Source organism: Phyllobates terribilis, unplaced genomic scaffold (assembly GCF_046119375.1).
Source record: "Phyllobates terribilis strain yellow unplaced genomic scaffold, ASM4611937v1 Scaffold_5__5_contigs__length_657084704, whole genome shotgun sequence".
Classification (NCBI taxonomy): Eukaryota; Metazoa; Chordata; class Amphibia; order Anura; family Dendrobatidae; genus Phyllobates; species Phyllobates terribilis.
In genome coordinates this window covers 420,412,915-420,426,033 of record NW_027362765.1, presented here as the reverse complement: position 1 = coordinate 420,426,033, position 13,119 = coordinate 420,412,915, and the positions used below count along the sequence as shown (strand labels likewise).

Genomic DNA, 13,119 nt, shown 5'->3' with positions numbered 1-13,119 from the left:
GCTGAGGATGACTCTCTCTTACTCCTCGTCGAACTGCATGAATGGGCATTAATATGCAAGAAGCAAGGTACTACCATTCATAGGTACTGCAATAACTTTCCTCATTAATACAGTGCAATTATGACATTAGGAGTCCTAGGCTGACTATCCATGGTGCCCAAAGTCAAGTCTAATTAATTTTTTAATCTCCCAACTTGGCCAAGTCTAGGTTACTTGTATGAACGACTTGTCTCACCGTAAAAAAAAAAAAAAAACCACCGTCCCCCCCCATCTGCAAATTTACACGTTAGGTATGGGGGAAAAAAAAACAAGAACAACTTACCTATTTTAGAAAGCACAGCTGGTGTAGCAACCGCCCGACGTTTTCCCTGATCTGCAAGATAGGATGTGTTCCCAGTGATCGGAAAGAGTTTTCCATTCCGAAAGACAATGAGCTGGAGCTTGCAAGTGGAGTTATCAACAGATTGCAATGAAGGAGACTGTGCAAAGGCAGACTGTGGCAAATGAATGGAAGCGATGGCTACAGTGTTCTGTAGATCAGAGAGAGAGGGAGCGAGAGAGAGAGGGAGAGAGAGAGCAGGAGGGAGAAAAAAAAAAAAGAAAAAATTGAAAATGCAAGTCACAACAGGGCTGCTTTCATTAGATTTTTTAAAACTACGGCACTAAGAATATGCGATCGCTTCCTAATTCTTTTTTCCTGCAGAATGGAAGCAACCATACAAGCGGGAGCTGTAACCATGGAAATAAGACTGGTAGAGCGCATATTAACGGGGAAAGCATTTCCATCGCATGTGTAAGTCTGTATGGTCAAGCTCCCTGCTGCAGAGGTGAGAATGGTTCTTACCATGCCTGCTAGAGGGTCCATCAACACTGCAGATCTGATTTAAAGAGACAACCTCTACCAGGTTTTCTCCTTCACTTAATACAGAATCCGACAACTTATATTAAAGCCTCCGCTTGCAAAGCAAAGCTTTAAAGGGATGCAGGAATCATTTTGGAAAAAAGGAGGATAATGCAGTGTGAAGATAAGACTCACGATATGCAACATTGCTCCCCCCCTTCCCTCGCGTGAAATAACACATTCGTGCATTACGGACGGGTCTTCAAGATGGAATGATTTAATAACAAGATCTTGCTCCGAGACAGTGACAAAAGTGCAAACGGCTGAAAGCAAGGAACGCTTAGACGCAGCTTGATCCTTGAATACTTTTGTATTTGATGGATTTAGCTGAAAGGGAAAAAGCTTCCGGGGATGTAGAAGGGGTTTCAAACTTCATGGGTGCTAAGGAGTTAATCCCTTGTTATTCCCTCATATATACCACTTAGGATGCTAACGTCACTGGGGGTAGACCTTTAAAAACAATTCAAAGCCCAGACTCACAAAGACGCTCATGAAAGAGGGAATTAGTCAAAAAAAACATAGGAAAAAGCAGACTCCAACCTCCCCATTCTGAGCACTCCACTCATTTTTATTATCCACTGTGTTCTGCTATTATGTATAATTACCAAGTTTACAGATTCCATTTCAAGGAGATTTCCCTTAGGTGCCAGAGTAGACATTTACATGCATATATGATTATATTACACTGCTTTTTTTATGCCTTTCTTCATTCTCTTGCTCCGTCCTATTGTGTCTACAGTCAGTTTTATATGTCTGCTAAATGATATCAGCTACTTGTTACAGTTATGGCTAATTGTAGCTCATCAGAGCACGGACATCTATTTCAGCTTCATAGCTGCTTTTGCTACATTGTTGCAAGCAGCTTTTATCAATTTGGCAATCAATGATTTCTTACTTTCCTTCCTTTTTTCTCTCTTTCTTTATTCCTTTACTCACTTCCATCCTTCCTTCCCTCTCTTTCACGCTTCCTTCCATCTCTTCCTTCCTTCCATCTCTTCCTCTCTCCTTCCCTCCCTCCTTCCCCTCTTTCCTTCCTTCCCTTCCTTCCTTTCATCTCTTCCTTACTCTCTTCCTCCTTTCCTTCCTCCCTTCCTTCTTTCCTTTCTCTTTCTCTCTCTCTCTCCCTCCCTTCCTCCATCTCTTTCTTCATTGCTTCCTTCATTCCCTCTCTTCCTTCCTCTCCCTATCTCCCTCTCTCCCCTTCTTCCTGACTATTTTCTTCCTTTTTTGCTCTCTAACTCCTTTCCCTCCCTCACTCTCCCTCTCTCCTCCCCTCCCTACCTCCCATCTCTTTCTTCCTTCCTTATTTCCTCTCTCTCTCCTTCCCTCCTTCCATTCCTTCATTCTTCTTTCTCTCTATCCCTTCTTTCCTTCCATCTCTTCTTTTCTTCCTTCATTCCTTCTTTTTTCTCTCCCTCTCTCCATGTATCCCTTCCTTCCATTCTTCTCTTCTTTCCTTCTATCTCTTCCTTTTTCCCCTACTCTCTTTCCTTCCCTCCCTACCTTCCTTCCTTCATTCTTTCTCTCTTTCCCTCCTTTCCTTCCTTTTTCTCTCCCTTTCTCTCCTTCCCTTCCTTCTATCCTACTCTCCCTTCCTTCGTTCCCCTCCTTCCTTCCCTCCTTCCTTTTTTTCTTCTGCCAGAAGATGGTGCTGACAAGTAAATGTCCACAGTCTTATATCTTGACCCCTTTACTATGAGAGCCATAATAATGATCAACTGATTGCCCCTGACTTTTAATACCCCAGGCATACTGCTGATTTTCTTTGGGAAAGACCCATCTGGTTGTGCCCCTGCATGGTGTCGGCATGATGGCTGAACAGAATAGGTCCACCAAAACTGGAGCCGCTTCTTGGCTTCTAGATACTGTTCAGTGACTTTTAAGTTGTTGTGTTTGAATATGAGGAATACCACCACTACTATCCACTGTATGACTTTTATCCCGCCTTTCCCCCAGGTTTCTGCAGGCTCTATCTCTAATTTTCAGTTGTCTCTGAGCTAGTGGGTGAAGACTAGCTGCATACACAGCACACACAGAAATGACAAGATCCTGCCCTCCGGTCTCCTAATAATAAATCTTACAAACAATGGCAAACACCACCCAAAGACTAAAAAATTTGTAATATTTAAAAAAATATAAAAAGGGACATATACTAAAACGTGAAACACGGAAAAAAGGGCAGCAAGACAGCATAAGGGGATGTACAAATACAGCAAAAAAAAAATAGATTAAATATAAATAAGGTGCCAATTACGCAAAGTGCCATATGCTTAAATCAAGGATTTATCATAGTAGAGATGTTTATCGTAATATAGGCAAAGTGCCATGTGCAAAAAATTATGCACTGCTATAAACACTAGCGATTAAATACTGGAAACATGTCGCAAACAGATTTATTTTCAGCCAAATCCTGAATCAATAGTAACACTAATGGTACAATCGAATGGTAGAACCCAAGATAATTAAACAGATAAATGGTAATTATTCAGGTAATACAAATATATGATAGTGAAAACCTACCCAAAAAAAGTCCTCCACTACGATGCACACTCTGGTGGTCCCCCCCACCCCAGATGAAGGTATTGAAAGTGGCACAGATTATAGGAGTTTCATGGGTAGGTTTTGGATTTCATCTTTTGTATTAATTACATGTAAAATTACTTGTATATGTTTTATTTTTGTGTGGTGCTTTGGCTTTGTTTGTAGAACTTATTAATTTATTTGCCAGAACTTTTATATTTCATGTCTTGTTTTGATACCCTATTTTTAGGATAGTTTAACTATTTGTTATTATTTTGGTTTGTTATCATGTAGTATTTACAGTCATGACAGAAAGTGTTGGCACCCTTGAAATTGTTCCATAGGTGTTCAATGGGATTTAGATCTGGACTCATTGCTGCCACTGCAGAACTTTCCTGCACTTTGTTTCCATAAATTTCTGGGGGCTTCTTGTAGTATGTTTGGGGTCATTGTCCTTCTGGAAGACCCATGACCTAGGACTCAAACCCAGCTTGTTGACACTGGATACTATGTTGCTATCCAAAATCCTTCGGTAATCTTCAGATTTCACACAGTCAAGGCACCCAGTGCCAGAGGCAGGAAAACAGCCCCAAAATACCTTTGAACCTCCACCATATTTGACTGTAGGTACTGTGTTCTTTTCTTTTTAGGCCTCATTCCTTTTTTGGTAAACAGTAGAATGATGTGCTTTACAAAAAAGCTCCATCTTTGTCTCATCTGTCCACAAGATGCTTTTTTAGAAGGATTTTGGCTTGCTCACACACATTTTGGCAAACTGCAGTCTAGCTTTTTTATGTCTCTGTGTCAGCAGTGGGGTCCTTCTGAGTCTGCCAAAGCATTTAATTTCATTCAAATATCGATGGATAGTTCGTGCTGACACTGATGAACTTGAATTTCTTTGAATTTCTTTGGAACTTGATTGGGGCTGTTATCCACCATCTGGACTATCCTGCATTGCAATCTTTCATCAATTCTTCTTTGCTGTCCACATCCAGGGAGATTAGCTACAGTGCCATGGGTTGTACTCTTCTTGATTATGTTGCGCACCGTGGACAAAAGAACATCAAGATCTCTGGAGATGGACTTGTAACTTTGAGATTGTTGACAATTTTCAAAAACGTTGGTTCTCAAGTCATCAGACTGCATTTGTGTGGCCTATTCTTATCTTCCCTTATTTTCTGAATGTTCATCTTAAAGAGAACCTGCCAGTAAGATTTTGTAATGTAAGGTAAAGCCATAGCTTTAATGAGACTGTAAAACTGATTAAATTGATACCTTTAGTGAAGAAATCCACTTTGTGATTCTTCTTTAATCAGCATTTGAAGTTTTCTGCTAATTAGATTTCAGTGCACAGGGACTGGACTGTGCACTAGGTCTTCTCTTCCCTGTCTGTGATTTCCCGGCCCCTCTGCTGCCTCCAATCTGTGACTTACCTGCCTCCTCTGTTTGAAATCTGAGCAGTGACACAGACCGGAGGCAGCGGAGGGGCCGGGGAATCACAGACTGGGAAGAGAAGACCCAGTGCACAGTCCGGCCCCTGTGCACCGAAATCTAATTAGCAGAACACTTCAAATAGTGAATAAATAATAACTACAAGCGGATTTCTTCACCAAATGTATCGATGTAATCATTATTACAGCACCATTACAGCAGTGTCTTTACTTTACATTACAAAATCGTGCTTACAGGTTCTCTTTAAAGTGAATCTCCACCTGTTATCGCCACGTTGTGCTGCATATTTTCTTGTTATATCTTTACATTTAGAATTGTCTCTCTCCTATTAATCTGAATGCTGCTTGCAAAAATTCAATGTGCTTGCCACCAAAACAACTCCATTCAGATGAATGGCATGGATCCTCCATCGTAGAAATTTCTGCAGCAGATATGCCACATGTGAAAATATGCTCATAGGGTCAGAGCTCAGTTTTTATGATTCTCTATATCTACAGCACAAACATTGATTCAATGGGAACCTGCTACATTAAAAATGCAATCTGATCTGCAGGGAATGAACACTCAGACATGGAGGCATGCTTGAAAATATTCAGTATAACTTGTTTTTTTCTTATTTGACATTTCTGCTCATTCTAGGATCAGCAGTCAAGGGGGTGGTCTTAAGGAAGTCAACCACTAATTAGTGAAGATTGTCAATCACTTACTAGAACCGATCCTTTTACTGCCGAGCCCAGAATGAGCAGGGGTGTCAAATAATAAAAGACAGGTTATACTAAATCTTTTCTTACAAACCTTTGCAAATATTATCAGTTTAGCAACATTATGCCCAAGATAGTATGGAGTGTAGTGATGTATAGGACAGGAGCAAGGATGGGTAAGTACTACTGGTGCACTGACCGGACATCTCCGGAACCAACGTGTTAGGTAAGACTGAGCCTGGGTCACACAGGAGTAGATGAGTTGGCCATACATGCATGGCCTCTTCCTTTGTGGAGTGTAAATGAAGGTGGATGGTGGATGCCATTATAACAATAGGTGAGAATCTTTCATCTACATTATTTTTTAGGACGATAAAATCATTTGAAAACACATGCATCCACACAGCCATATTCTCTACATGTACGGCTACATTCCATTATTTATTCAATAATAACTATAGCTTATTCATATAGTCTGTATGTGAAATAAAAGTCTGTTTATCTATTCTATCTATCTCTGTATCTATCTATTTATCTATCTATCTATATATCTATCTAAACCACAAAAACGAAGACAGTACTGCTTGCTGTCAAAAAATGAATGGTGATCTATTGGCCTATAAGGGCTTCTGGCCGACGTTTCGGCTCCAAGTCTGAGCCTTTTTCAAGCGTTATTACCTACTGTGAAGAGAGTAATTTGATCACGGGGGTTATTAAAAAGCATTGGCCAATGTTAGGCAGATGTATGCCTGACAGTTTCATATATGTACAGTTGTGCTCAAAAGTTTACATACCCCGGCAGAATTTTTCCTTTCTTGGCCTTGTTTCAGAGAATTTGAATGATAACAAAAAAACTTTTTCTCCACTCATGGTTATTGGTTGGATGGAGCCATTTATTGTCAAACTACTGTGTTTTCTCTTTTTAAATCTTAATGACAACCAAAAACATCCAAATGATCCTGATCAAAAGTTTACATACCCTGGTGATTTTGGCCTAATAACATGCACAGAATTTGACACAAATGGGTTTGAATGGCTACTAAAGGTATCATCCTCACCTGTGACCTGTTTGCTTGTAATCAGTGTGTGTGCATAAAAGCTGAGTGAGTTTCTGGGATCCAGAAAGACTCTTGCATCTTTCATCCAGCCACTGATGTTTCTGGATTGTGAGTCATGAGGAAAGCAAAAGAATTGTCAGCGGATCTACGGAAAAAGGTAGTTGAACTGTATAACACAGGAAAGGGATACAAAAAAATATCCAAGGAATTGATAATGCCAGTCAGCAGCATTCAAACTGTGATTAAGAAATGGAAAACCAGGGGCTCTGTAAAACCAAACCACAGTCAGGTAGACCAACAAAAATTTGGGCCACAACTGCCAGGAAAGTTGTTCGGGATGCGAAGAAAAACCCACAAAAAACATCAGCTGAAATTCAGGACTCTCTGAAAACTAGTGGTGTGGCTGTTTCAAGATGCACAATAAGGAGGCACTTGAAGAAAAATGGGCTGCATGGTCGAGTCGCCAGATGAAAGCCATTACTGCGCAAATGCCACAAAGTATCTTGCCTACAATAAACCAAACAGCACAGAGACAAGCCTCAAAACTTCTGGTACAAGGTAATTTGGAGTGATGAGAGCAAAATTTAACTTTTTGGCCACAACCATAAACGTTACATTTGGAGAAATGTCAACAAGGCCTATGATGAAAATAACACCATTCCTACAGTAAAGCACGGAGGTGGATTGCTGATGTTTTGGGGATGTGTGAGCTACAAAGGCACAGGAAACTTGGTAAAAGTTGAAGGAAAGATGAATGCAGCACGTTATCCGCAAATACTGGAGCCAAATTTGCACTCATCAGCCTGGAAGCTGCGCATGGGACGTACTTGGACGTTCCAACATGACAACAATCCAAAACACAAGGCCAAATCGACCTGTCATTGGCTACAGCAGAACAAAGTGAAGGTTCTGGAGTGGCCATCTCAGTCTCCTGACCTCAATATCATTGAGCCACTCTGAGGAGATCTCAAACACGCAGTTCATGCTAGACAGCCCAGGAATTTTGTTTCTATCAAAAAGGCCATAAACATAAACCACCTCAATAAAGATTTTCAATACCCATAAAAACCTGCGTTTACGTAAACCAGATTTTTGAAAAGAGGATGTAAAACAAATAGTATTTAAAAATTATTTATTTTTATTGCATCAAATTTAAAAACGTCAGTAAAAATCATAAAAAAGCAGTGGCCTGTTGATCCCATGCAAGAAGTCATCCAATTAATGATTCACAATGTTAATACAGTAAACACTGCACTATTGCACAAGAAAAAAAGGGGGAAGGGTGATGTAAACATAAGACCAATAAATATAATATTATAGTATCAATTACCGCTATACACATAAATAGGTCAAGTATTAATCAAATAATTATTGTCCCCATAGAAAATATTATAAATATATAATCCACAGTTTTTAGAAATATATATAAGTGCAGAATTTCCATTCAGCAATGTGCTATGGATTGCAAAATTCTCAAAGAGTTCATGAAAATATGACTGATAGAAGTACCAATAAATTGATTACAAGTGTAAAAGTAAGTTTCCATCAGTCAAATTATTAAGTCAGACTATTCTAATTTATCAAGACAGCGCTTAAAACAATAAGTATTCATTAGAATCATGCATGAACAATCAGCATCAATGAAGTCCAAACAATACACTTACATGAATGTTTCAGGAATATGGAGACAATCTTGCAGTGATCCGCCCGACGACGCCGTTTCGCATGTGTGCTTCTTCGATGGGGCACACATGCGAAACAGCGTCGTCGGGCGGATCCCTGCGAGATTATCTCCATATTCCTGAAACATTCATGTAAGTGTATTGTTTGGACTTCATTGATGCTGATTGCTCATGCATGATTCTAATGAATACTTATTGTTTTAAGCGCTGTCTTGATAAATTAGAATAGTCTGACTTAATAATTTGACTGATGGAAACTTACTTTTACACTTGTAATCAATTTATTGGTACTTCTATCAGTCATATTTTCATGAACTCTTTGAGAATTTTGCAATCCATAGCACATTGCTGAATGGAAATTCTGCACTTATATATATTTCATTAATACTTGACCTATTTATGTGTATAGCGGTAATTGACACTATAATATTATATTTATTGGTCTTATGTTTACATCACCCTTCCCCCTTATTTTCTTGTGCAATAGTGCAGTGTTTACTGTATTAACATTGTGATTCATTAATTGGATGACTTCTTGCATGGGATCAACAGGCCACTGCTTTTTTATGGTTTTTACTGAAGTTTTTAAATTTGATGCAATAAAAATAAATAATTTTTAAATACTATTTGTTTTACATCCTCTTTTCAAAAATCTGGTTTACGTAAACGCAGGTTTTTATGGGTATTGAAAGCCCAGGAATTTTGCCAAGAAGAATGGGCAGCTTTACCATCTGAGAAAATAAAAAACCTCATCCACAACTACCACAAAAGACTTCAAGCTGTCATTGATGTTAGAGGGGGCAATACACGGTATTAAGAACTGGGGTATGTAAACTTTTGATCAGGGTCATTTGGATGTTTTTGGTTGTCATTAAGATTTAAAATGAGAAAACACAGCAGTTTGTCAATAAATGGCTTCACCCAATCAATAACCATGAGTGGAGAAAAAGTATTTTTGTTATTATTCATATTCTCTGAAACAAGGCCAAGAAAGCAAAAATTCTGCTGGGGTATTTAAACTTTTGAGCACAACTGTATGTACGTATGTATGTACTGTATGTATCATATGTATGTATGATGTATCATATGTATGTACTGTATGTATACAGTATACTATATGTATGTATCATATGTACTGTATGTTTGTACTGTACTGTATCTATGTATGTATCATATGTATGTACTGTATGTATTATATGTTTGTACTGTATGTATCATATGTACAGGTATGTATGATGCATCGTATGTATGCATCATGTGTATGTACGTACTGTACGTATGTATGTATCATATGTATGTACTGTATGTATGTACTGTACTGTAAGTATGTTTCATATGTATGTACTGTATGTATGTATGTATCTATCATATGTATGTATGTATCATATGTATGTACTGTATGTATCATACAGAATAGAAACCCTCCATTATTCTCATATAAACATGCAAGATATTTCAAAGACAGATTGGTACAGGCAGATGTAGGACCCCTGAAGGCAGTCATACAATCAACATTGACGGGAATCAAGAGGACAGGTTGTTTTCCTTGCCTAAATTGTATCAACTTTAATAATCTATTGAAGAGTACCTTGCTTTTGGCATCCGCTCACTAATGAAAAATTTACAATTAATTATTACTTTACCTGTGACTCCGAATTCATAATATACCTGTTACAATGTCCCTGCAATTTATTATATGTAGGCGAAAAGACCTGGGATTTGAAAACGAAGTTAAACCACCATAGATATACTATTAGAAAAAAGAAAATGGACTTGCCAGTCTCAAAGCATTTTGTTGAGCATGGTCATAATGAAAAAAATCTTAAATTTAGAATCATGGATCATCTCCTCTTCCCACAATCGCATACAAGATTTCTCCCGTGCATCCCCCCTACTCTGGAACTCTCTACCCCAACACGTCAGACTCTCGCCTACCGTGGAAACCTTCAAAAGGAACCTGAAGACCTACCTCTTCTGACAAGCCTACAACCTGCAGTAACCACAGCTCCACCATACCGCTGCACGACCAGCTCTGCCTCCACCTACTGTATCCTCACCCATCCCTTATAGATTGTGAGCCCTCGCGGCAGGGTCCTCGCTCCTCTTGTACCAGTCGCTGACTCGTTTTTGTTCAAACTATTGTACTTGTTGTTTGCCATGTATACCCCTTTTTCACATGTAAAGCTCCATGGAATTAATGGCGCTATAATAATAAATAATAATAATCATGTCCCTCCTCTAAGAAGATGAGGCAGTAGTGAGAAATTATTAAAAATTAAAGAGGTACAATGGATTCATAGACTTGATACTTTGCGACCTAAGGGACATAATGTTGATTATAAGATTAATTAGGCTATGTAATTGTGGTGTTTCTCTCTTGATGTACATTTTAATGCTCCTCTTGTATAACATTGTATAGTTAGGATTTTTTTTATATATATATATATATATATATTTATACACTGCTCAAAAAAATAAAGGGAACACTCAAATAACACATCCTAGATCTGAATGAATGAAATATTCTCATTGAATACTTTGTTCTGTACAAAGTTGAATGTGCTGACAACAAAATCACACAAAAGTGGAAAAACACACTACAGGCTGATCCAACTTTGATGTAATGTCCTTTAAACAAGTCAAAATGAGTCTCAGTATTGTGTGTGGCCTCCACGTGCCTGTATGACCTCCCTACAACACCTGGGCATGCTCCTGATTAGGTTGCGGATGGTCTCCTGTGGGATCTCCTCCCAGACCTGGACTAAAGCATCCGCCAACTCCTGGACTGTCTGTGGTGCAACGTGACGTTGGTGGATGGAGCGAGACATGATGTCCCAGATGTGCTCAATCTAATTCTGGTCTGAGGAATGGACGGACCAGTCCATAGCTTCAATGCCTTCATCTTGCAGGAACTGCTGACACACTCCAGTCACATGAGGTCTGGCATTGTCCTGCATTAGGAGGAACCCGGGGCCAACTGCACCAGCATATGGTCTCACAAGGGGTCTGAGGATAACATCTCGGTACCTAATGGCAGTCAGGCTACCTCTGGTGAGCACATGGAGGGCTGTGCGGCCCTCCAAAGAAATGCCACCCCACACCATTACTGACCCACTGCAAAACTGGTCATGCTGAAGGATGTTGCAGGCAGCAGATCGCTCTCCACGGCGTCTCCAGACTCTGTCACGTCTGTCACATGTGCTCAATGTGAACCTGCTTTCATCTGTGAAGAGCACAGGGCACCAGCGGCGACTTTGCCAATCCTGGTGTTCTGTGGCAAATGCCAAGCGTCCTGCACGGTGTTGGGCTGTGAGCACAACCCCCATCTGTGGACGTCGGGCCCTCATACCACCCTCATGGAGTCGGTTTCTAACTGTTTGTGAAGACACATGCACATTTGTGGCCTGCTGGAGGTCATTTTGCAGGGCTCTGGCAGTGCTCCTCCTGTTCCTCCTTGCACAAAGGCGAAGGTAGCAGTCCTGCTGCTGGGTTGTTGCCCTCCTACGGCCCCCTCCGCATATCCTGGTGTACTGGCCTGTGTCCTGGTAGTGCCTCCAGCCTCTGGACACTACGCTGACAGACACAGCAAACCTTCTTGCCACAGCTCGCACTGATGTGCCATCCTGGATGAGCTGCACTATCTGAGCAACTTCTGTGGGTTGTAGAGTCCGTCTCATGCTACCACGAGTGTGAAAGCACAACCAACATTCAAAAGTGACCAAAACATCAGCCAGAAAGCATTGGTACTTAGATGTGGTCTGTGGTCCCCACCTGCAGAACCACTCCTTTATTGAGGGTGTCTTGATAATTGCCAATAATTTCCATCTATTGTCTATTCCATTTGCACAACAGCAGGTGAAATTGATTGTCAATCAGTGTTGCTTCCTAAGTGGACAGTTTGATTTCACAGAAGTTTGATTTACTTGGAGTTATATTCTGTTGTTTAAGTGTTCCCTTTATTTTTTTGAGCAGTGTATATATATCATGTCATTTCTAATATGGTGAATAGATCTCTTCCTTTACTTTCTTACTGAGGGATGACTGTACAGCGGTTGCCCTTGACTCAGGAAGGATCAGGACCATGGACAGCAGTATGTGTCCAGCACTAGTTCACAGTTTACTCTGCTGCTTATCCATCCTTTCTAAACTGTAAAAACATATTGTTGTAAGAACATAGATACTCAAAATTACTTCCTATAGAGAATGCTGCCATAGCAAACTCTAAGGGCAAACACATCAGGAGTGGGTCATAACAAGGTGTCCGTATTAGAATTCATGCAGGAAAAGAGAGTCAGCATCTCTCAAGCTAAACTCCAGCGTCGGTTCATGTGAAGAGTCTACAGATGTCACTTATCATCTGCACATTATTTTTTTCAAGACATTTCCAGTTTCTGCATAAATATTTTCCAGCCTCCTCCATAGGATCCATTTCTCAGTCTGGCTAATGAATCTGATGGTGCTGAGCTGTGTGTAATTTTGGTAAGTTTCATCCCCCAAACAAGTGTTTGCACATTTAATTGCAGATTTCACTTGTTTGCAGGATTGAATCAATGATGCAGAGAATACTGAATACTTCAGTAATGTTTGCTCTCCTCACCATGTAATTATGTATTATTAAACTGTATCCATTGCTTCACCTCAGTCATTACTAATGTAATCTTATTTTTATTATACTATGATATTAATAAGAAGTGGTGACGATAGAAGAAATAACATCACCATCCTTTTCTTACTAAACAATCTTTTGTCATAAACCCCCCAAAAAAGTATAAAATAGTGTTTACACCACAAATAAAAAATGCTCC

The 13,119-nt window shown here is 39.8% G+C and overlaps 1 protein-coding gene across 2 annotated transcripts in view; it reads right to left on the bottom strand.

Annotated features, from left to right (window-relative positions):
* Positions 1 to 13,119, bottom strand: part of ADGRA1 (adhesion G protein-coupled receptor A1) — a 1,149,356-nt gene that overhangs the window by 304,842 nt on the left and 831,395 nt on the right. Inside the window, exons 1-2 of one of the 2 annotated variants that reach the window (XM_073685205.1) lie at positions 845 to 1,019; positions 323 to 530 (exon numbers count right to left, since the gene is read on the bottom strand). In XM_073685205.1, the coding sequence (XP_073541306.1) occupies positions 323 to 530; positions 845 to 865 (229 nt within the window). In that variant the 5' untranslated portion in view covers positions 866 to 1,019. Of the gene's footprint in view, positions 1 to 322; positions 531 to 844; positions 1,020 to 13,119 lie in introns of those variants that run through there. The other variant, XM_073685204.1, reaches the window with a different exon arrangement.